The sequence below is a fragment of the Lissotriton helveticus genome, chromosome 1_1 (genome assembly GCF_964261635.1).
Source record: "Lissotriton helveticus chromosome 1_1, aLisHel1.1, whole genome shotgun sequence".
NCBI classification, from domain to species: Eukaryota; Metazoa; Chordata; class Amphibia; order Caudata; family Salamandridae; genus Lissotriton; species Lissotriton helveticus.
In genome coordinates, this window is record NC_136057.1 from 1,057,907,233 (window position 1) to 1,057,931,125 (window position 23,893).

General features: G+C 47.8%; 1 protein-coding gene and 1 pseudogene across 1 annotated transcript in view; both read left to right on the plus strand.

Annotated features, from left to right (window-relative positions):
* Positions 1-23,893, plus strand: part of LOC144820832 (uncharacterized) — a 933,795-nt gene that overhangs the window by 475,546 nt on the left and 434,356 nt on the right. Inside the window, exon 15 of the mRNA XM_078677961.1 lies at positions 3,265-3,354. Within this exon, the coding sequence (XP_078534087.1) occupies positions 3,265-3,354 (90 nt within the window). The remainder of the gene's footprint in view (positions 1-3,264; positions 3,355-23,893) is intronic.
* On the plus strand, positions 11,297-11,806 carry LOC144820816 (small ribosomal subunit protein uS15 pseudogene; annotated as a pseudogene).

Sequence of the window (23,893 nt, forward strand, 5' to 3'; positions counted from 1 at the left end):
AGCGCATGGCTATCCATCCTGTGATGGAGTCAGTTAATGTTGTGACTGTCGTCCCATAAGCTGTAGTAACTCTACTCTGTTTCTGGTAATCTTTTTTTCCCGAGGTATTTCACCCCTGCCATTCACCATTCTGTGGGGTAGCCTTATTTATATAGAGTGACTCCCTCAGTGAGGAGGGACATCTGAGACTTCTCCTAATTGATATGTATCCCTGAGAGCTCACCAAAGGCTATGAATTCCCGCAATATGGGATTGAGATTGGTTTGTTGGTTCCTGATATAAAGTGTAACATCTTCTGCGTATAGGGAGACTAATATATTTCAGATGGGATAGCAGATGGCTCGTTCCCAATGGTGTTGTCTCAGTTTAGCAGCCAGTGGTTCAAAAGCGAGTGCAAAAAGAAGGGTGTAAGTGGGCACACGTGTTGCTTGCCCCCTGATATAGAGAAAGGGGAATGCACCCCCATAATGAGGACCTTCGCTCTTGGTTTGGTTTATAATAACTTTACCCAGGAAAGGAAAGCTGACGGTATTCCCATTCTTTGTAGTATACCAATGAGGTAATCCCATTCAACTGAGTCGAATGCTTTAGTGGCGTCTAGAAAGACTGCCACAGTTGCAAGCTCTGAGTCTGTCTTGCATCATGGTGAAAAGGGTGCGGAGGTTGTAGGACATGGCTCGCCCAGGAATAAAACCTGCCTGATCAGGTAGTACTAAAGCCTCCGTGAGGAGACTTAATCGATTCGACAAGACCTCAGCTAGGATTTTGGCATTGCAGTTGAAAAGGAAGTATGGTCCATATTATTTGAATTTCGGTGCTGACTTTCCTGGCTTGAGCAGCGAAGTAATCACTGCTTCCCTAGTAGTCAGAGGGAGGATGCTATCCTCTCTAGCCTCCTCGAATACCTGTTTCAGAATGGTAACCAAATGGTCTATATATGTTGCATAAATTTCAGCCGGGTGGCCATCTGGCCCATGGGCCCAACCAGATCTCATCTGCATTACCGCTGTACGAATTTCATCCTCATCCAGTGGGGCGGATAGAAGTTCTCTTTCTGCACTCCCCAGCCAACCAGGGGCTACATCTTCTAAGTGTGGTGTTAGCACGATCGGTTGTGGTCTTCGTGTGGTGAATAGTGTGGAGTAGTGTATTGTGAATATTTGTAGCAGCTTTGTCTTATCTCTGTGAAATGCACCATTTGAGTCCTGAATCTCCAAAACATAGTTGGAAAAGCAGGGCTTATAAATTTGTTCCACCAGTGCCTTCCCTGTTGTTTTTCCCTCACCAAACCTTTGAGCGGTGAAGTACTTACCCCAGTATAAACACTCATGATCCGCTGTGTCCTTCTATTCAATCTGTTATCTCTAATGTGTCTCTGTTAGGGGAAGAGGAGAGTTTGTGTTCTAATCTTTTAGGCTCTGCCTCCAATGTATTAAGTGTGTTGCGTATGTCACGCAGCACCCCATTTCCATTGGCTATGCAGATCCCTCGCACTGTGACCTTAACCCCTTGTGTGCGTGCGTCGGACAGCGGCCGTTACCCCTCGGTAGTGCTGCGCACGTCTGTTGGCCGCCGCGGCCCCGTCCACCTAATAGAACTCCCGCATCGCGGCGGAATTTGTGCCGCTGTTAAGGAGTTAAAGGCCTCTCACACTGTGGTTAGGTGAGTGACAGACACAATATTGTGTTAAAAAAAAGTCTGTAATCTCCTGTCCCATTTCCGCTCTGAAGGCAGTATCTAGTAGTGTTGTTGGGATAAGTCGCCAAGTATTATGAGGTATGCTAGTATCGAGGGTATCAATATCATTCTGACCTGGGAGTGATCGTAATATGTTCGTGCAAGGTGTTCAATCTTAGTTATCCAGGACCATGCCCTTCTGTTTAATATTCAGGACTCTGTGTAGTGTGCTACCAAGGCGTTCCCTTGTGGTACCTTATTAATATGAAAAAGGAAGGATTTGATATGGCAAAAGCGTTCATTTTGCCAACTCGATTGGCAGGTTTGCAAGTTAACCGAATAGGCTGCAGTGGCAGGCCTAGAATCACGATTTTACCTCGTCAAAGAAGTGGTGGCACAAATAAGTGCTGCAGTCTAGTAGTGATATTGTACCGTATACTAGGGACTTTTAAGTTAAATGAGCCACTCTGTTGTTAGCTAATTGTATATGTCTGAGGTGGGGTTCAGAGCACATGCACTGGGGCATAGAAAGTAGGGACTAGTGTAGTACAGAGTTGGGAAAATAGGATGCACTACAGAGCTGGAAAACTAGCAGCATCAGTCCCAAAACGTGTTGAGGGGGAGTGGGAGGGGGGAATAAAGGGGGGGGGGTGAGTTAATCCAACAAAAAGAGGTCCTTTCCTACAGACGCTATTAAATGGGTCACAAATGCCAAGGCAGATGAGACTAATATAGAGATTGTTGCAGTGGATAAATTTTTTTCACAGAAATACTGTTTTGGCAGTCCTCAAAACCCTGATTTCCAAGGATACTTATTATTGGTATTGAGGCAGTGGTTAAGTAAGGTGAAACCTCCCTTTGAAGTACTTGGGGACATCTTAGTGGTAAAAAATGTTTGTGTGATCAGCTGATGGCTTATTGTAATCAGACAACAGCTCTAGGTTTGGTGTGGGTAGGAGGAGTAGAAGCTAGAGAAAAGACCTGGTTGAGTAGTCAAGATAGTTGTTGGAGAGTGAATAAATTATGGGCAAAGATGTTGAATGGGGCACAGTAAGTACTGGTCTATGATATGAAATGTGGTGGTAGAGAATGGGATGTATGAAGAGGTTAAGGAGAGCCAATGGGTGCTTGAGGAGGCAAGTGTCTGAGTGTTGGAGGATTAGGGAAGTCGTACCAGTGGGTATATGCCATGCGGGTCAAGGCACCTTGTTTTATGTCAACCTCTGTGGGACGTCCCTCTCAAAAATTGATAGGCAGCCATGATTTGGGTTTTGGTATTCTTTATAGACTGTATCTCTTAAAGCTGGAGATTAGAATTGGTAATTTCAAGTAGCAAAGTAACTAGGAGAACAGATTTGGCTGGCATGTCTTACCTTTCAGTCCAAAGTATCTGTCTTTTCACCTACAAAAAACGAAAAGTGGAGTAAAAGACTTGAATGCTAGGTTGAATTTTCACAAATACTTGCTACAAGACGTGCACTGTGTCTGGATGTAAAGCATAATTTGTATATCAAACCATAGACATAAGAATTAAACCTCAAGCAACCGATGTTTACTGCATTGCATTTGTTGTGTTTTCTATTACAGGAGTTTGTTGCTTTGGATAATCCTGCAGTCTGTGACTCTAGAGAGCAAATGGAATGTTTAGAAAAACGTCAGGAGTTTAATGAGAAAATGGTGAGTGATAGAGGTTGGGAGATTCGATGAGATAAGTCAGTTTATATGTTGTATAAATTACAGGTAAGGCAGAGGAACTTGTTGTCTATTTTGCATTTAATGAAGACAATACAACTGACAGTACCATTAATTGATAAGTTAGATGGCAGATTAGAGAGTTTACAAGCATGTGTCCCATTTTAGCAGCACGGCAAATGGATACCTCAGTTGAGATTAAATAGAGCGAAGACATTCTAACTCTCTGGTTCAACTATCAAAATTTCTGGGATCACCAGACAGGCACTGGTAAGCAGCTGTACTATCGGGGCAAATACAGCTAGTTGTGCTAAGGGTAGAGCTGATTGGGCTATGGATCTATACTTGTGTTTAAGCACGGGACCGTGTCTATTCAGAAGCTGATTGTGTAAACGTAAGGTTGAATATTTGTGTGTGCTTATCACCTGACCAGCGTAGTTGAGAGGGAAGGATTCTCTTGTGTCAGGGTGTGAGCATGTTCTAGTGAAGGAACCACGATTATGACAAGTACCAGGGAAGGTATAAAAGCTTTTTTTCATATTTTGGGATATGTACCAAGATGGTACCACAGTACATAAAGATTATATTTTTCTTATTTGCCAGTGAGTTTAAGATCTTGTATGGGTGACTATTTTGTATATTTCTCTAATAGTAGTACACTGTCTGTTCTGATAGGGACATCTAACCGCAGATTCCTTACCTTAGAATTTCCTAGGTGTTAGACTGCATCCGTAAGACTTGCGTGCCGGTAGGTGGCGTTAGTGGTACCGCTACATATCTGGGTGTTAAGATTAACTCAAAAGTAGATGCAATCACCCAGATTAATTTCAATCATTTGGTTAGTAAAATTTTTTCCGCTCTAAGGCGCATAAATGCACTACATCTGTCAATCATTGGCAGAATTAATATCCTTAAGATGATAATGCTACCAAAGGTATTATACTAGTTTAGGTCTCTGCCTATAGAGTGTTGTATAGCATTTTAGGACCCTAGTGTAATTTTCCCGATTCATGCCCTTATATAGATATAAAATACCATATCCTCATATAGGCATAGAAATCATAACCATATTAAGAGATAACTCAGGTAGTCCTAATACGGCTTGGCTACTTCCACCTGTTCCGAAAATCTACAACGATTTCTTGGAAAAGCCCGCCTTCAGCAGTCAGGGACTTCCCCCTGCATTAATATTAAGTTATCCAAGAAATCAAGGAGTTTTCATAGAATTAAGTCTCTGATGACGTTATTATGTCCAATCTTATGTCAAACTCTGCACCTTCAAGGTATAAATATGCCCACACTTGTCCAAACAAACACACGGTGGTTTGGAGCAGTTCAGCTATCTACTCGCCACACGCGCCCTGCTGCAGCAAGTGCCAAAGGATTCCGACCCTCCAGCTGATGCACTGAGAGACGCTGTTCTGTAGTAGGGGAATCTCTGTTATAGTCATAATCTAGTGAATAGTCCCGCCCATGTGCGTGGACCCTGGAGCAATCAAAAATAATCTCTTACAGTGTCGAAAAATGCAGAACTGCACAGACACTTAAGAGAGAATTTAAAGACAGATAATGCAGCCTAAAAAGGCTACACTGTCCAGTACTTCAACTAGAAATTCCACCACAAAGATCCACAAAACAGCAAAGCCTGTACAGATGTGACTTGCTTTAACAGCAAAATCCCTCAGGAATGATAGAGAGAAGAACCTGGACAGACAAGCCCCATAGGCTGCCATTATGTGGCTCAGAACAGGATACTGTGCCTTTAAGAGAACTTTCCAGAACTTCACAGTATCCCAGAATGCCCTGCAGGTCCCAGTTACTTTCAGTTCTTTTTTCTGGCTCCTGCAAGCAGGACCCTGGAGCATTGAGCTCTCCCTTTTCAAGGGTTTATTGGTATTTTTTCACTGTAAATTCGATTTGGGTACTTTCCAAGTACTTTTAGGCTTTTCTTCTTGGTGTTTTGCACTCTTTTGATGTGAAATATGCCTGCATTATTTGACAAATGCCCGGAGTGCTCTAGGAAGAAGGCAAAGTCAGATTTCCATGAGGTGTGTATCCTCAGCCTTCCCTCTTCCCATGTCCCTGAGGAGAGTGAGATTTGCCAGGGCTTCTCTGGCAGGACCCTGAAGGAAAGAAAGAAGATCAGGCTTCAGGGACTCGAGGAAAGAAGGCTGAAGGCGCAAGGTGGGTCTGGAGGGGCTTCATCTGCCCATGCTGAGGCCTCTGGGGGGCTCCCCAGGGGCAGGAAGTCCAGCAAACGCCCATATTCTCCGTCTGGGTCAGTAGCACTGACCACGACGTCGAGAGGGAGGTCCACGGCCAGCTCCCGGTCTCCCCAGGGCTCTGGGTCGAGAAAACGTCGCCCGTCGACGTCGAGGGACTTACACCGGCCCGCCGTCGAACCCATTGACGATTTCGTCGTCTTCGACGTCGAGTGATCGGCGTCGACGGGCCCGGCGTCGGCGCTCGCCTTCGAGGCGACACCGCCGATCGACGGACAGGACATCGTCGTCGTCGAGGGGATCCTCGTCATCGAGACCGCCGTCGAAGCGGAAGAGGTCGCCGTCGAGGCAGAAGAGATCTCCGGCGAGGAAGAAGTCGCCGTCGAGGCGGTCGAGGTCGCCGTCGAGGCGGACAAGGTCACTGTCGAGGCGTTCGAAGAGGTCGCCGTCGAGGCGGTCGAGGTCACCGTCGAGGCACAAGAGATCGCCGTCGAGACATAGGATCGTCGTCGAGGTGGTCGGACTCGATATCGAGGCATGGAGGCCGTTCGACGCCGAAGCATAGAAGAAGGTCGACGCCGAAGGGGCGCTCGACGTCGAGGGACCTGCGTTCGACGCCTGGTCACCGTTCTTCGGCGTCGAGGGGTCGTGCTGACAGGCCTAGGACTGTGGGGGGCTCCCCTCAGTCCGGTAAGGAGGTGTATACCCCGAAGAAGGCTGTTCCACCTCCTCCTCCGTTGCCAGGAGGTTTATCTCCGAGGGCTCCAACCCCTCCTCCGTTGCCTCCACTTCCAACGGCACCTAGGACCCCGGTGCCAAGGTCTGTCTCGTTGCCCAGGCTTCCGACTCCTCCCGACTCCTCCCAAGAAGACTCCTAAGTCTAAGGAACCGCCCAAGCCCAAGACGTCCGCCCCGGGGAAACCGGCGGAACGCCCCAGACCTCGGAGGTCAAGGTCGCGCTCCAGGCGGAGAAACAGATCGAGGAGCAGACACAGGTCCTCCACCAGATCTAGACATCGCCACAGGAGGCATAGGTCCAGATCCCGTACGGCATCATCTAGGACCCGTTCCTACTCGCCTACCCTATCGGATTCTCCGGAGACTAGGGTGTCCCCGGTCAACGACATTGGCACGTTCCAGGAGGTGCTCCTGAGGGGGGCTGCGAAGTTGGGTATCACGGTGACGGCTCCTACACCTTTGACGTCCGTGATATTCGAGACGCTTCACAAGAAGCACCTGTCTCGCCCTCTTATGCCGTTGGTCCCAGGACTGGTCGAACCGGCGGAAGCGCTGTTCCTTACGCCGGCGGTGGTGAAGGCTGCTCCCTCAAGACTCCTAAAAAAGTACCGAGCGCCTGATTCGGACCCGGCCTTCCTACGGGTGGACCCGGTGCCCGACTCGGTGATAGTGACGGCGGCCAGGAAGCTGCATTCTACCTCCCCGTCCTCCACAGTGCCACTGGATAAAGAGAGCCGCTGGATTGATTCGGCTGGTAGGAAAGCCTGTGGGACTTCTTCCACCACCATGAAAGCCTCCAGCGATTCGGCTTTGCTAGGGCGGTACAACCGTGCGCTATGGGACTCCCTGGAACAGTTTGCGGACCTTGTGCCACGCGACAGGAGGGAGGACTTCCTAGAAATTGTCTCGGAAGGGATGCTGGTTTCCAACCAGGCCATCAGTGCATCTGCGGACATAGCGCTGTTGGCCGCACATGGCTACTGTCACGGGGTCAACCAGCGCCGCCATGCTTGGCTCAGGCTTACGTCACTCAAGCCTGAGGCGCAACAGCGGGTGGCCAATCTGCCGTTTTTCGGTGAAACACTCTTCGGAAAACATGCCGACGACGAAATGGCCCGGATGAAGGCCGAGGCTGAAACCCTGATGGCTGTGGGTCTAGAGAAACCCAAGGACAAAAAGCCTTATCGCCAGTTCCAATGGCGGTTCGGCTCGCAGGGTAAAGGAAGAGGACAGTCTTCTGGTCAGCAGCAGCAGCAACAACAGCAGCAGTTCCGAAGACCCTTCCAAAAACGTCAGAGGGGTAGAGGTGGACAGCAGTCCTCTTCCGCGACCAAAGGCCCGGCCGGGTCGCGCCCCTGAGCGGTTACTTCCCCTTCATCCGTTACCCGCTCCGGTGGGGGGAAGCGTTTAATTTTTTCTGGCAGAGTGGAGAAAAATTACCCAGGACAAGTGGGTGCTAAATATTGTTTGCAATGGATACAGTCTTCGGTTCATCAGCCCTCCTCCATCGATTCCTCCGGTCAGCTCACAGTATCAGCTGCGCGAGCTCCAGGCGGAGGCCGATATCCTGTTAAGGAAAAGGGCGATAGAAGATGTACCTCTGTCTCAAAGGGGAAGAGGTCTGTACTCCCGGTTCTTTCTGGTCCGCAAGAAGGACAAGAACGAGTTCAGGCCCATTCTGGACTTGCGACAGGCAAACAAGTGGATTCGCAGAGAAAAGTTTCGCATGCTGTTGTTGCATCAGATTTATCCTCAGTTGCAACGGGGAGACTGGCTATGTGCCATAGACCCTCAGGATGCATACTTCCATGTGCCCATTGCACACAAACACAGGAAGTTCCTGCGATTTCAAGTCGGCACCAATCACTATCAGTACACGGTACTTCCGTTCGGGCTGAAGTCTGCGCCCAGGACGTTCTCGAAGTGCATGGCAGTGGTAGCGGCACACCTGAGGAAGAACAAGGTGTTTGTCTACCCGTACCTGGACGATTGGTTGATCAAGGCCTCCTCCTTCTCGGAAGCTCAAGCACACTTCCAGAAGACGTGCGTTCTGTTGAACAAGCTGGGGTTGCACATCAACATGTCCAAGTCTGTTCCGACTCCGGTCCAGTGCATTCAGTACTTGGGGAGCCTCCATCGATACGCTGTCAGCAAGCGTGTCTCCTTCGGAGGAGCGACGATTATCACTCCTTCGGAAGGCTCAGGCTCTCATGTCCACTCGCATCTACGGCAGTAAGGACGGTGTCTTCTCTACTGGGATCGATTGCCTCTTGTATCTTCCTGACGCCACATGCGCGGCTGCACATGAGACCGCTGCAGGAGTGCTTAGAAGATCAGTGGGACCAGAGGAGAGGTTCTTGGGACGACAAAATACGACTGTCTCTGCATGCTCTTCAGTCTCTGAAGTGGTGGTGTTCAGCGGAGAATCTCCTCAGAGGGGTTCCCTTCCACAAGGACATTCCCACACAGACTATCGTGACGGATGCTTCTCTCCAGGGATGGGGAGCGCACTCCGGAGACTTACAGATTCAAGGGACGTGGTCCCCGACGGAGTCCACGTACCACATCAATTTCCTGGAAGTCAGAGCTGTTCACTTAGCGCTGAAGGCTTTTCACCCATCCTTCCGGACCAACTCTCTGCTTGTACAGACGGACAATACGACTACGATGTATTACCTCAACAAGCAGGGGGGCTCAAGATCCCACACTCTGTCGCAGGAGGCGCAGGCGATCTGGCACTGGCTTCTGGCCCGAGGACTGTCGATAACGGCCACTCATCTGCCAGGTGTGCAGAATGTTCAGGCAGACGAGCTGAGCAGACTGATTCAGGAAAACCACGAATGGGTCATAAACGACGAAGTACTAGGAGAAGTCTTCGCAAGGTGGGGAACTCCAGACGTAGATCTGTTCGCCACCACCGAAAACAGCAAATGCCGAGACTTCGCCTCCAGGTACTACCAGCCAGGGACGCTGGGGAACGCGTTATGGATCAACTGGTCGAACAGCTTTCTGTACGCTTTTCCACCCATTCCCCTGATCCCGGCGGTTCTCATCAAGCTGTCTCAATCCAGGCGAGGATGATTCTGATTGCCCCGGAATGGCCCAGACAGTGGTGGTTCACGGACCTGCTTCACCGGTCTCTCCTTCCTCACATGAAGCTGCCGTGCAGGCCGGACCTTCTCACGAAGTTCGGGGGGCGAATGGTGCACCACAACCTCTCTTCTTTGAGTTTGGCGGCATGGCTCCTGAAATAGTGCAATATGGCCATCTGAATCTCCCAGGGGATTGTATGGACATACTGAAGGAGGCTAAGCGACCTTCCACTAGAACTTCTTTTGCTTACAAGTGGAAGAGGTTTTGCATCTGGTGCAAGTCTAAGAACTTTGACCCTACGACATGCAAGGAGGATGTCATCCTTCCATATCTGCTACATCTGGCGCAGTCTGGTCTTAATGTCCATTCCATTAATGTTCATCTGGCTGCTTTGACTGCCTACAGGAAATGCCCTTCACAGACTTCCTTCTTCCAGATCCCTGTGATCAAAGATTTTCTGGAAGGCTTGAAGAAAGTATTCCCTCCTGTCAGGCTTCCTTCGCCTTCATGGGACTTGAATGTGGTGCTGTCCAGGTTGATGAAGGAGCCTTTTGAACCTATTCATAAGGCTTCGTTGCAGCACCTGTCCTGGAAGGCGGCGTTCCTCGTGGCCATTACATCGGCCAGCAGGGTGAGTGAAATTCAGGCGTTGTGTTGCCAAGAACCTTATACTGTATTTCATGCTGCTAAGGTTGTTATGCGTACTCACCCTAAATTTCTTCCCAAGGTTATTTCTGATTTTCATATCAACCAGACTATAACTTTACCTACGTTCTTTCAGAATCCTTCATCTCCAGCGGAAAGGTCCTTGCATTCCCTGGATGTTAGGAGGGTGCTGAAATTTTATCTGGATAAAACCAAAGATATTCGTAGGTCAGACCAATTGTTCATCAATTATGGATCAGTCAGGACGGGTCTTGCTACCTCTAAACAGTCCATCTCGAGGTGGATTGTGTCCTGCATACAATTGTGTTCCCAACAAGCTAATAAGACCTTAGGGGGAAAACCTAAGGCTCATTCCACCAGGGGTAAAGCCGCCACGACGGCTTTGCTTCGTAACGTGCCAATTGCGGAAATCTGCAAGGCGGCCACTTGGAAGTCGGTCCATACCTTTGCTAAGCATTACTGCCTGGACTCTGATGCCAGAGCAGACGCTCAGGTGGGGCAGGCTTCGCTGCGAAATCTGTTCGCACAATAGTGGTGTTATTTCTCGTTCTCCACCGCCGCTTTGGTGTGGGGATGGGCTTGCCATTCTATTCACTAGATTATGACTATACACAGAGATCCCCTACTACAGAAGGAGTAGTTTCTGTCCTGTAACTCCAGTTCTGTAATAGGGGTATCTCTGTTATAGTCATAAGCGCCCGCCCTCCTCCCCGGTGGAGAGAGATATTCATGTACGGAATGCTACAGGTCTGGCGTGTTACGCCTTCAAAAAGAACTGAAAGTAACTGGGACCTGCAGGGCATTCTGGGATACTGTGAAGTTCTGGAAAGTTCTCTTAAAGGCACAGTATCCTGTTCTGAGCCACATAATGGCAGCCTATGGGGCTTGTCTGTCCAGGTTCTTCTCTCTATCATTCCTGAGGGATTTTGCTGTTAAAGCAAGGGACATCTGTACAGGCTTTGCTGTTTTGTGGATCTTTGTGGTGGAATTTCTAGTTGAAGTACTGGACAGTGTAGCCTTTTTAGGCTGCATTATCTGTCTTTAAATTCTCTCTTAAGTGTCTGTGCAGTTCTGCATTTTTCGACACTGTAAGATATTATTTTTGATTGCTCCAGGGTCCACGCACATGGGCGGGACTATTCACTAGATTATGACTATAACAGAGATACCCCTACTACAGAACTGGAGTTACAGGACAGAAACCTCCCGCCGCCATCATGGGTCGCATGCACGCTCCCGGAAAGGGCTTGTCCCAATCTGCATTGCCGTACAGGCGAAGCGTGCCAACTTGGTTGAAGCTCACATCGGATGATGTGAAGGAACAGATTTTCAAGCTGGCAAAAAAGGGTCTCACTCCTTCCCAAATTGGTGTGATTCTGAGAGATTCACATGGTGTTGCTCAGGTTCGCTTTGTTACTGGCAACAAAATCCTGAGAATACTTAAATCCAAAGGACTTGCCCCAAACCTTCCCGAAGATCTGTATCATTTGATCAAAAAGGCTGTTGCGGTGCGCAAGCATCTTGAGAGAAACCGTAAGGACAAGGATGCTAAATTTCGTCTCATTCTGATCGAAAGCAGAATTCACAGGCTGGCCCGCTATTACAAGACTAGGAGAGTGCTACCGCCAAACTGGAAGTATTAATCTTCAACGGCTTCAGCCCTGGTAGCATAATGATATTTTGCCCTGCTAACAAATAAACTTTTCAACTAAATTACAGACCGCTCTTTTGTTTCCATATTTGACTTTACCTTGTGTGTTCCTGTACGATGTCTATCTGCCTTTTTGGTTTTTTTCACTATCCCAATTTTCTCTGTATGGTTAAAATATATTGCACAAGGACATTTTCTGACTACCTAGACTTCTAATGGATAGATCATCCCCAATTTTTTTTACTGAGTTAATATGCTGTTGTGAGTCCAGCTTGGAGTATTTGAGGGCAAGTGTTGGATAGTACATGTGGATGCCGGCCGCTAATTAAATTAGCTTCTAATGGCCCTCTTTTCCCATGATGCTACCAAGATCCATTGCAATATTCCTCCTAATAGCTTCTTTACTTTAGCAGAATATTTTTTGGGAAGTATATCTAATTTTGGACTTGAACGTCTTTAGTTCTAAAGCCAGAAGGCTAGCTAATAGTGTCTACATTAATTTTAAAATATAGCGTTTGTGGGACCAAGCAAGTAATCCATAATTTTTGTATTGTAAATGTGATATCTGTCCGATTCTGCACTTAATGACTCATCCCCCTGTAGTCTGCCCTCCTTTCTCTCACTATCCCAGATTCTTGGAATCCTAGAGTAAAATGTTTCCTGTCCAGCACTGCTTAGTCAACTCTTACTGTTCAAGCACACTAAATAATTAAAACTTCATGCGCACGACATGGCAGCATGCTTGTCTGTGAAACCTCCAAAAAGCATCTTAAATATTTGGGCTCTTTTAAATATGGAGCTTAGTCTTTATTAACTCCACTCATGCAGAACCCTGAACTCTGCATAATGGAACTAAGAACGCTAAACCACTGTTTTTATCGTAAATCTAAATGGGGGCCTAAGTAACAAATCATCAATCAGTAGTAAGCCTTCTGAGCCCTGTAGGACTCATCCCACCAAAAAGAAGCTGTAAAAATAAAGTGCAATCTTAAAACTGTTTCTGTGATTACTTGCAACTGCTACAAAAAAAGGAATGTCAGGCTCTTTAAAAACTTGGCTTGCCCCACAGACTATCTAAATAGTCCGCTTAGTTGCTAGAGCTAGAAGATTATTTGATTCTTCTCCCCCTAGAGAAGAGTAATCCTCTGTATAAACCCCTGTAAGAATAGATACTGAGGTTTTCTCTAGAGTTCTGTCCTCAATTTGGTCAATAGTGGCCATGATTATGTCCCAAAAATGTTCATTTGGGGGAGCACCACAATATATGGAATATCATGCATACACCTACAGTGTCCTCAATGCTTCGCTGAGCAGTTGTATCTGAAGTGTGGCGTCAAGGACTTTACTGCCACATATATAATCTTTGTCTCTCCTGTGTTCCTCTTGTGCAAAGTTATTCGTTCAGGTAAAGATCATGTCCAATGTTTCTCATCTGATTTAATCCCACAACTCGCCCAACCCTGGCTAATGTTCTAATGGGGGGGGGTGAAGGGGAATGCATAGTGGAATAGATCTGGAAGATCGGGGTTTAAGGAATTTTGCGAAGAAAATAAGACTGCATAGTGCCACAGTTAGGGTGTGCAGTTGGGTGACTGAGTGTCTAATGTGTAAAAGAGCAGTGAAGCCGCCCGGAGCCATGCCCAGAGCCTAATGATTTATAGATATCTGTCAATGGGTTTTCTTCCGAGTCTTATGTGCAAAGTAAAAGCAATCCAAAAAACAAAGGACTAGCGCAGCTCTTATCTGTTTACCCAAGAAAACAGACTATGCCTTAACCACAGCCCTGGAGCTCCACATAGTGGCTAATAATGGCGACGTTCACAGTTAAACCTTAAGGAATCTTCGAACTACTAAATTCTGACTGGCCCTACGGACGTTAGCCCTTCCCACGCCCCTCTCTCCCAATTATGGCCTCACACTGCAACGCCATGGGAATATATGGTCCAAATTCCTACTGCATAAAAGAGCCGCAAAATCTATGCAGACATGCTGCGAAAACTCAAACTATCCAGAAAAAACGAATAACGGACATCCACTGGAGTTTAATGCGTGAAGGCCTCAGAACTGGCTTTGTCTACACCAAGAGACCTGTGAAATAGTGACATCTTCCTGCTGCACCTACATGCAACCAACATCCTCTATGGATGTAAACTTGCTATGTCCATCCCAAACATTTTGTGTAGACCTTCCCATATCCATTTACATAACTGGAAACATTCTAATCCAAGCCCCAGAACAGGGCAAGAAGACTAAACTGTAATACACAGTAATAGAAACAGTGCCTTCGTGTATTTTTATAACACTAGCAGGTACGAACACCTTCGATGCAGGCACCGCCTTTCCAGTACTAAGTTTGCCTATTCAGTAATTTTCTGTAAAGATAAGCTGGATTTTTGACACTATAAATAGGTGTACGTCTCAAACGTTCTTTATCCAAAAAACTGACAACATAAAGAGTGATCTCCTCATCGACGCAAGCCTCTACTCCAAACCCCAGTGCCTAGCACCCACTGAACCAAAAAACAAGGCTACATGGTCAACCTTTGGCACATACTCGGAAAAAGAAATTGGCAAACTGCTCAGCACCCTGAAACCATCCAATCACCTCACGGACCCCCTTCCTGCTACCGCAGTAAAAGACTTTACACCGGTGCTTCTCCCACTCTGGACCAAAATTATCAACAGCTCTCTCCAACAAGGAAGCATACCTGACTCCCTCAAAGTTGGTCAAGTCACACCTCTACTAAAGAAACCTACAGCCGACCCCTCTGACCTCAACAATTACCGTCCCATTACCAATATCCCCACTCTCGCCAAACTGCTGGAAAAATGCGCACAACTACAACTGACTAAACACATTGAACAATTTGATCTCCTTAACCCTCACCAGTCAGGCTTCCGAGCAGGGCACAGTACAGAAACTGCTATGACTCACATAATTGACGACGCACTTCAAATGCTAGACCAAAACGACACCTGCCTCCTCATCCTTCTTGATCTCTCTTCAGCATTCGACACCGTTAAACATGAGAATCTACTAGAACTACTAAACACAAGAATGGGTTTATCTGGAACTGTTCTGAAGTGGTTCACTTCCTTTCTTCACAACAGGTCGCAGAAATTCAAGAGCAACAACCTGATGTCCTCGCCAATACCTGTATCGCTAGGCGTCCCCCAAGGATCCTCGCTATCCCCAACTCTGTTCAACCTAGTCATGGAACCTCTCACTACCCTGCTACAAGCATCCAATGTACACTTTCACATGTACGCTGATGACACCCAACTTTATCTCAAACTACAGTCCCCCAAAGACATTTTGCTCTTGAACTCAACGATCAGAAGCACCCAATCCTGGCTTGCCGATAATCATCTTAAACTCAATGCCCTAAAAACAGAGTTCCTTCTGATCTCACCTCCAGCGAAGATCTCCACCACCCAAATCTGGCTTAAACACCTAACCGCACTCAATGTCCAACCCACCATCGTGGACTCAGCAAAATCTCTAGGCATAACACTTGACACCAATCTCAACATGCAGCAACATATCAGCAAGGCAACAAAGGGTGCAAACTTCCAGATCAATACTCTGAGGAAACTCAAACCTTTCCTCCCAACCAAAGACTTCCAAACCGCAGTACAAGCACTAGTCATCCCCCGAATTGAATACGGCAGCATCGCCCTCTGCGGACTCCCCCTAACTTCAACCGCACCCCTAAGAGCTTCTCTAAACGCTGCAGCGAGACTCATCACTGGATCAAAAAAGCATTCCCATATCACCCCTGACTTGAAATCCCTGAATTGGCTGCCTTTTGAAGCCAGAATTCGTCTGAAAATCGCCTGCATGACACTCAAGGCGGTACCCCTAAACTCAGCCGGCTACCTCGCTCAGAAACTGACAATCTCTGGCGGAGCTAGAAACACTAGAGGCACAAACAATCTTCTGCTGAAACCTCGAAGATTCCGGAAGGAAAAAACATATAAGCGCTCCTTCTCAGGAATGGCGCCTAGGATCTGGAACTCACTCCCTCCCGAAACCAGGCTTATCTCTTCCACTACACTCTTTAAAAATGAAGTAAAAGCTATCCTCATGGCTAAATACACTTAAACTATTATCTCGAACTCTGGTAAGACTATATGCACCGATCTGTACTACATGTTTGATCCCTGTGATTATTTGTATTATCTTTTTACCCACTTGATTGGCATTGTAGCCACCTACTTATACTGTTTGATCTATTGATATATCTGTCTGACTATGCTCCCTCATGTACCCATCTGTGTAAAGCGCTCTGATATCTGCAAAGATCTTGTCCGCGCTATATAAAACTTTCAAATAAATAAATAAATACTTTCTTCTGCCGAGAAATCCAGCTCCAGTGTTTCCAGGCTACCCTTGCGGGTTGCTGGGAAATCGAGTCCTGAGAGAGAGGTACAAGACCTCTTACATTCTAAACCAAGGTACTGAGCTGATTAGACCCTAAGAGAATTCTTGGATTAGATTCTTGGCAAAGAATACTAAAACTAGGCTAAACCCTACTTACTTCTTCCCTTGTACTAGACCTAGGTTAGGTACACTGGGGTAGGCGTATTTTAGAAGAACCAGTTGAGTACATTTAGTCATTATTTATCACTATATGTATTTTATGCATTTTAGGTATCTTATGGCTTAGAAACCATATCATGCTTTTACAGTATTATTTTATAATGCTCTTCGTATTATATGCTCTGTACTTTACAGCCAGTATTACGATCGCAGCAATTCTAATGCTTGAGAAAGAAGACTGTTCAATAAATACCCTTTTATTGAAAACGCCTGTCTCTCTATTTCTCTGCACCTCTGGTGAAACGAAGCATGCACGATAGACTGAGTGAAATAACTATCTATTGTTTCCGCGACTCTAGAGATATATTTCTTATTCTTGGGAAACAAAGTTGTCATGTTTTAAGCGGTTGTCAGAAACTAATCCCTTCTTGTTTATTCGAGAAAGTTTCTAGTGACCTCTGAGCTAGCTGGCACACACACAATTAAGTTTAGTATATTCGGTAGAGACCTAGTTGACTTCAGTCCCACGTCTAAACTACAGGATACGCTATTCCAATGCGCAGAGCCTATTGGGAATATAGGAACTACACTGCAAGAGATTAAAGATGCACATCGAATGCACTGGATTCCATCTTCACAAATTTCATATGGCAATATGGGAAAGTTAGGCACTCCCTAAAATTTCTCACTCTTCCTCAGGGATGCGGTGGGTGAGCTGCTCCTAATCTTATGCTTTATTATTTGTCAGCTTTACTACAGCAGGTGAGTATACTGTTCTTTGAACAGAACGGCAGCAAGTGGAAGATCCTGGGGCTCCCCCAACTATTTATGAGCTTGCAGTTGTGGAAGCGCCAGGGGCTATGCTGCAGCGTTAATCGGAGCCTAGCTATTTTAAGAGGGTACGATTCAAGATCATAGTTAATGCCTGGAAAATTTTGGGGAAAATCCAAAAGTTCATTAAGATCTGAAACACCACTGTGGCGATCAATGTTGTGGGAAAGCAATGGGAGCAACATGGTCTCACAAAGTTAGGGGATATCTTCTCATCAAGCCAGTTGCGCTCCTTTGCACAACTACAGCACGATTATGGTACACCTGATAGTTCGTATTTTAAATATGCTAAAGTAAGGCAAATTTTTTAACAAACGTAGGTTGGGTGTACCCCGTTAGCGGAGGTCGACCGGCCGGGACTACAAGTCCCAGCATCTTTAGCGGCAGCGAACGCCGCCCACGCACGCTGCAAAGCGCCAGGAGGCGCTTAAAAAGACCTCAGGGCTCTCGCAACGCGGGAGTCCTTTCCACTTGATGCTACTACCTGCGCAGATCACCGCATCCCTGCCAGCCTCCGCCAGGAGAGTCATCTGGGCAGCCCACAGTCCCGGCTCCGGCCGTGAGCAGAGGTCGTCGGCCGGGACTACAAATCCCAGCATCCTTAGTGGCAGTGAACGCCGCACACGCACGGTGCAAAACGAAAGGAGGCACTTAAAACCACCGGAAGGGCTCCCGCAGCGCGGTAGTCCTTTAAACTTGGTGCTACTACCTGCGTAGATCACCGCATCCTTGCCAGCCACCGCCAGGAGAGTAATCTGGGCAGCCCACAGTCCCGGTTGCGGCCGTGAGCGGAGGGCGCCGGCCAGGACTACAAGTCCCAGCATCCTTAGCGGCAGCGAACGCCTCCCACGCATGCTGCAAAGCGCCAGGAGGCGCTTAAAAACACCGCAGGGCGGGATGCGCCGGCCGTGCCCGTCAGAGGCCGAAGGAGGCTTGGCTGGGCCACGGTACTTTGCTCCGGCTTTGGCAGAACCCACTCATGCTGCCCTGACCCTGTTCTGGGAACATCCGGCCATAAGGTAAGGTGAAGCAGTTTGCTAATTACTGCCCCTACTGTACTGTTAGGCAGGTTTGCAATTGGGCTATCCGGTTATTGTTGATATAAAATGAGCAAGTCGAGAGGAGTAGCCGGGACACTGGACGCATTTATTGTGAGGGCTGAGTTGCTCCTAACTCATGAAATCCAACTGACCGAGAGACAGCTGGTTTTGGACCCTGCCACGCTACAGTCTCGTCTGTCGCTAGGGGGTCAAGGTTCTTCTAATGTAACACGTCCAGACAAAGTAAATACATCACCAGTGAGGACAGACTCTGTTCCCCCCAATTCACCCTTGCTACTCCTGGACTCTCCAAATACTTCTGTCCCAGGTGCGTCCTGTATTAACACCAGGGGACATGCTGCAAAGTCACAAAGGAACACTAAATCAAGTGCTCAACCTATCAAAAGGTAGAGAAACGATGTCATCGCTAAACCCAGACCCAAAAATGCCTATAGGTTGTCAATCTACTAGCAGCACAAACGATCATGTGGCTGTCACTACAGACTCAGTTGCGACAGACATTACTTCAGAGTTTATGTGTAATGAGGCTGAGATAGGCGCTGTTGGGGGAGCTATACTCACTGAGCCCGCAATGGAAGCACTTGAAACTACGCTGGCTAACATTAAGGATGTGATTGTTAAAAATGTTGCTCTGCTTTGGGGCAAGTTAAAGCATTTGGACTCTGCCATGGACAATCTAAGCGGTGAGAAGTTGAACAATGTTCCGGATGATGTGGGGGGGGATTCTATAACATCTGTGGTCAATAAATACGGGCCAGAGTTGCAATTGATGGGTACTGTCCCTCCTCCAGATACCCCCTTTGTTAACCCCTGTGTATCCTGCCGTAACCGGAATGATCTTTCTGTGCCGAACCCCACTCCTGTGCGGAGGGAAAGCCAGGACATGTTACGAGTGCATAATATAAATAACCCAAATGTGGCCCTAGGGAGTGGATACTGCAATCCGCTACAGCCGGGTATTATTGCGTCTTACCCAAGTAATGATGCTGTGGACCGTCCCAGGGACACACGCTCAAGCCCAAATACCGATGTTTTGAGCCTACCACGGGCTTCTAGTCCTTATGTGCTAGTCCTGGCTGGTGTTCTTAATCTTTCTGGGGGTCAGAGGGAGTCTTGGCCAGTTCTCCGCAACAAATCAGTAGATTGGCTATGTAAACACAAAGGTTTTAACCTTCCTCAATGGATGAAATTATCATGGCCAGGAGAGTAGGGTGGATTGGCCAATCGAATATCCTGGTCCTGGGAAGCGACAGCTAAGCTCTGTTGCAGTGGATAATCAGACATTGACAAGTACCCACACATTCCCCTATCTTGGGCTGGTCTTTGCTGCGAGCGGCTCCTGGACTGAGCATCTCGCTCACTCCAGGAGCAAGTTCTCAAAGGCCACCCATTCAATCCTTAGCCTACCCCGCCCAAAGACCACTGGTGCCATTTTAGCTATTCAATTTTTTTTTAAATTACAGTGCGTTACTGTGGCCACATATGGGGCTGAGATTTGGGGTATTGAAACCAGTTCCTGTTTTCAGCAGGAATAAAATAGATTTTTTAGGAAACTGCCACAGAGAGATTAATCTTAATTTTATATCTGACTTTATACGTGCCCGACATGCTCTTTTCTGGTTATCAGTATGAAAGAACCAGGCCGCCTCCCTTACTGGAGAGATTATTTATGACTGTGTTATGTGCGAGAAAGGGATGGATATCTCTTGGTTGAATCGAGTGCACCAAAGCTTGCGCAGTGTCACTAAAGAATGTATCTTTTTAAATCCAAGTATAGCTGAAACTGTGCCTAAAAAGGAGCTAAGAGATGCCCTTTATTCTTTATATAACCCAAAAAGGATTGAATTGGAATCCAAGAAATCTTCTGGTTCGAGGCATGTGGGCTGCTGAATTTATATCTGTGCATAGATCGCCGCCTAGTGTTGGGTCCGGATGATTGCACATTGTTGTCCTGGAAGAGTCTTCGAAGTATCACGAGATAGGTGGCTCCTCCCCTGGACTACAGTGCGCATAGGCATCCTCTCCATCCTCAGATTGTTTTTTCCCGCCATTGGGTTCGGATGTACTTTCTTAACTCACGTTCGGAATAACTATAAAAACGTTTTCACAAGGCCAAAAGGCCTTCGGGGCGTCGGTTTTGTCTTTCGTTCGGTGCCTCGTTCTTGTTCCAGCTCTTCGAGCCGGACGTCGACGGCCGCTTGCCTTTTTGACACCAGAGGCCCCATCCAAGATCGACGATGGAACGGAGTCCGTTCAAACGATGTCCCGTTTGCAACTCCAAATACCCTCACATCGATGTGCACCCGGTGTGCAATAAATGTCTATCACCGGACCACGACGAGGCCAGCTGCATGGCCTGTTCTCGATTCAGGTCGAAGAAGACTCTTAGGCTTCGACGCGCCGCAAGACAGTCGGCACGGGAGTCGGCGCCCGACCCAGAGAACATCTACGAGGCTGACGACGAAGGGGGTTTAGATGAAGAGGATCCTGATCGACAGTCGGATCCCGCATCGGAACAGAACTCGAACTATGATGAGGACGAAGAGGAAATCTCCGTCCAGGATGAAGACATCGTCGAGGTAGGAGACGACGCACAAGCCATCGGAGCCGTCAACGACGACTCAAGCGATGAGCCAGGGCCAACCGCAGAAGCAGGGCCCAATAAATACTCTATACCTTCCACGGCTCAGGTCGAGGCATCGCCGGAAGGCCTTAGCAAAGATCTTCATCCACGTTCTCTAGCCCCGCTTCCAGGCCCGACTAAGAACATTTCAAAAGAGCCCTCAGTCGATCGCCCGCAATCAGTGGAGAAATCGAAACCAAAACCTAAAGACACTAAATCGAAATCGAAACTGATCAAAACAGTCATCGGCTCGACGCCTTCGGCACCGATCAAGGCAAAAGGCGTCATCGACCCGACAGGGTCACACGGGGGTGTCGACCCGAAGATTGGAGCGAGTGAGCCCGTCTCTAAAGTCAAGCGCGTCACGCTCACGTCGTCGACGTCCGGGTCCAAAGATGGCGACACTACCGAAGGACTCAGGACTCAAAAGACCCTCGAACCGAAGCTTCGGAAGCCAGTAATTGTCAAGGCCTTCGAGTCGAAAACAACACTCGACCCAAAAGGACACATCCAATCGAAACAAAAGAGCGTACCTGCTGCGCACCAACAGATCGAGTCGACGCATGGCCATATACAACATGCTGAACAGTCGAAGTCGGTTGGATCGAAAACCACGCCTCCCTCGAAACAGGTCAGTCCGTCTTCAATGCCTACGGCGCCGATAAAGTACGGATTGCCCCCGACCGCACGACCTAAGGCGGCCCAGTTCCAAAAGGGCACCGACACATCCAAGTCTTTATCGGTAGCTTCTACCACTCGACCCATAGAGCAGGACGTTCGGTTCCAGGCGCCCACCTATGATAATCAGTCGAAACTATTCATCGTCTCCGACTCAGGAAGACTCACGATTTATAAAAGGAAAATCAGACCGGAAACTCCTATGGAGTCGTACAAAATACCACTCAAAAAGAAGAGGGACTCTGCCACATCACCTACTCTTTTTGAACCTACACAGTCATACGGACAGGAATGTACCTATTCTCCCACACATGCCACTGAGGATGTACAGGAAGGGTACGATGAAGACCAGTTTAATTATCCTGTTGACACGGATCAAGAGGAGTCCCAACCATGGACTGACCCTGTTGACCCTGATGAGCCAGACACCATGCCTCACACTCAGTCCTATGCAGTCAAAACATCACCTAATGAGGATACTGCTGCGTTTAACGCCTTGGTTGTGAGGGCAGCCCTTAACCATGATGTGGATATGCACGCTGACCCAGTAGAGGAAGACTTTCTGTTTGATACCTTCTCAACTTCAGAAAGATCAGTGAAGACGTTGCCTATGCTGAAAGGTGTGCTCAAACACGCTGGTGACATTTTCAAAGAACCAACAAAGGCACGGGTTGTGAATCCCAGGATTGAAAAGAAGTACCGGCCTGCGCCTGTAGACCCTACGTATATCAAAGGCCAGCTCCCGTTAGACTCCTTGGTGGTGGCTAATGCTCGTAAGAGAGCAAACTCTCAGACATGTGGTGATGCTCCTCCTCCGGACAAAGATTCCAAGATCTTGGAAGCTTCTGGCAAACGTGTAGCGGCTCAAGCGGCTAATATTTGGAGAATCTCAAATACACAAGCATTATTAGCCAGATATGATAGGGCTCATTACGACACGTTAGAGCAGCTGCTACAACACCTGCCTGATGCATATAAGGAAGGAGCTGAAATGCTAATACAGGAGGGGAAGCTAATCTCAAATGCATCCATTAAATGTGCGTTAGATGCGGCTGACACAGCAGCTAGGGCCATCAACACTAGTGTGATGCTCAGAAGACATGCCTGGCTCCGCATATCTGGTTTCAAGTCAGAGATCCAAACTACTCTGCTTAATCAGCCAGTTAACCCTGACTTTCTGTTTGGTCCTGATGTAGACACAACCCTGGAAAAAATAAAAAAAGACACGGAAACTGCCAAGTCCATGGAAGCTCTACAGTCACAACAGTTCAGGGGCGGTTCCTTTCGTCGCTCCGGTAACAGGGGAGCTTCTAGGGGACAAGCATCACAGCAAGCCCAATACAATAAAGGAGGCACACAAACCACCTATAACAAGAGCAATAGGGGTGGATACCGTGGGAACAACACCAAAGGCAGAGGACGGGGAAATAATAATGCCAGATCCTCCGCCACCAATAAACAGTGACGTCTTGTCACTGCCCCCGGACCATATGACACCGGTCGGGGGAAGACTTCAGCAGTTCCTGCCAGTCTGGGAAGGCATTACCACAGACAGGTGGGTGAGACAGCTTATACAATACGGATATTGTCTAGAACTAACGTCCACTCCACCCAACATACCCCCAAGGCACCGTACTATGTCCGCAAAGCACATGCACTTATTGCAGCAAGAAGTCATCTCCATGCTGCAAAAAGGGGCCATAGAACTGAAGGATGCATATTTCCACATTCCCATTCACCCCAGTCACAGGAAATATCTCAGGTTCACCATCAACAACCAGCATTACCAGTTCAAGGTCCTGCCTTTCGGGGTCACCACAGCCCCCAGAGTGTTTACCAAGTGCTTAGCAACAGTAGCTGCGCACCTTCGGAGACCACACATCCATGTCTATCCGTATCTGGACGACTGGCTTATCCAAGCAAAGTCGGCCCAGCAATGTGCCAGCCACATGTCACGCACAATTCACCTCCTACACAGTCTAGGATTTTCACTAAACTACCAGAAATCTCATCTTCAACCCGCACATGTACAACAGTACTTAGGCGCCCAAATAAACACTCTGACAGCAACAGCACAGCCAAACTCAGTCAACAGCATGCAGGTGCTGATTCAAAAATTCAAGCCCCAACACTCACTCCCAGAGCAAGTGTTTATGCAGCTAATAGGCATGATGGCCTCCTGCATCTTTATAGTCCCACACGCGCGGCTGCACATGCGTCCGCTTCAGGAGTGCTTGGCGCAACAGTGGAACCAGGCTCGGGGACAACTGAAAAACCTAGTGTTGGTGACCGGTCGTGCATACAACTCTCTGCATTGGTGGAACACACAAAACCTTTGCAGGGGACGACCGTTCCAAGAGCCTGTGCCCCAGATATCAATCAATCAATCAATCAAGCATTTATATAGCGCACTACTCA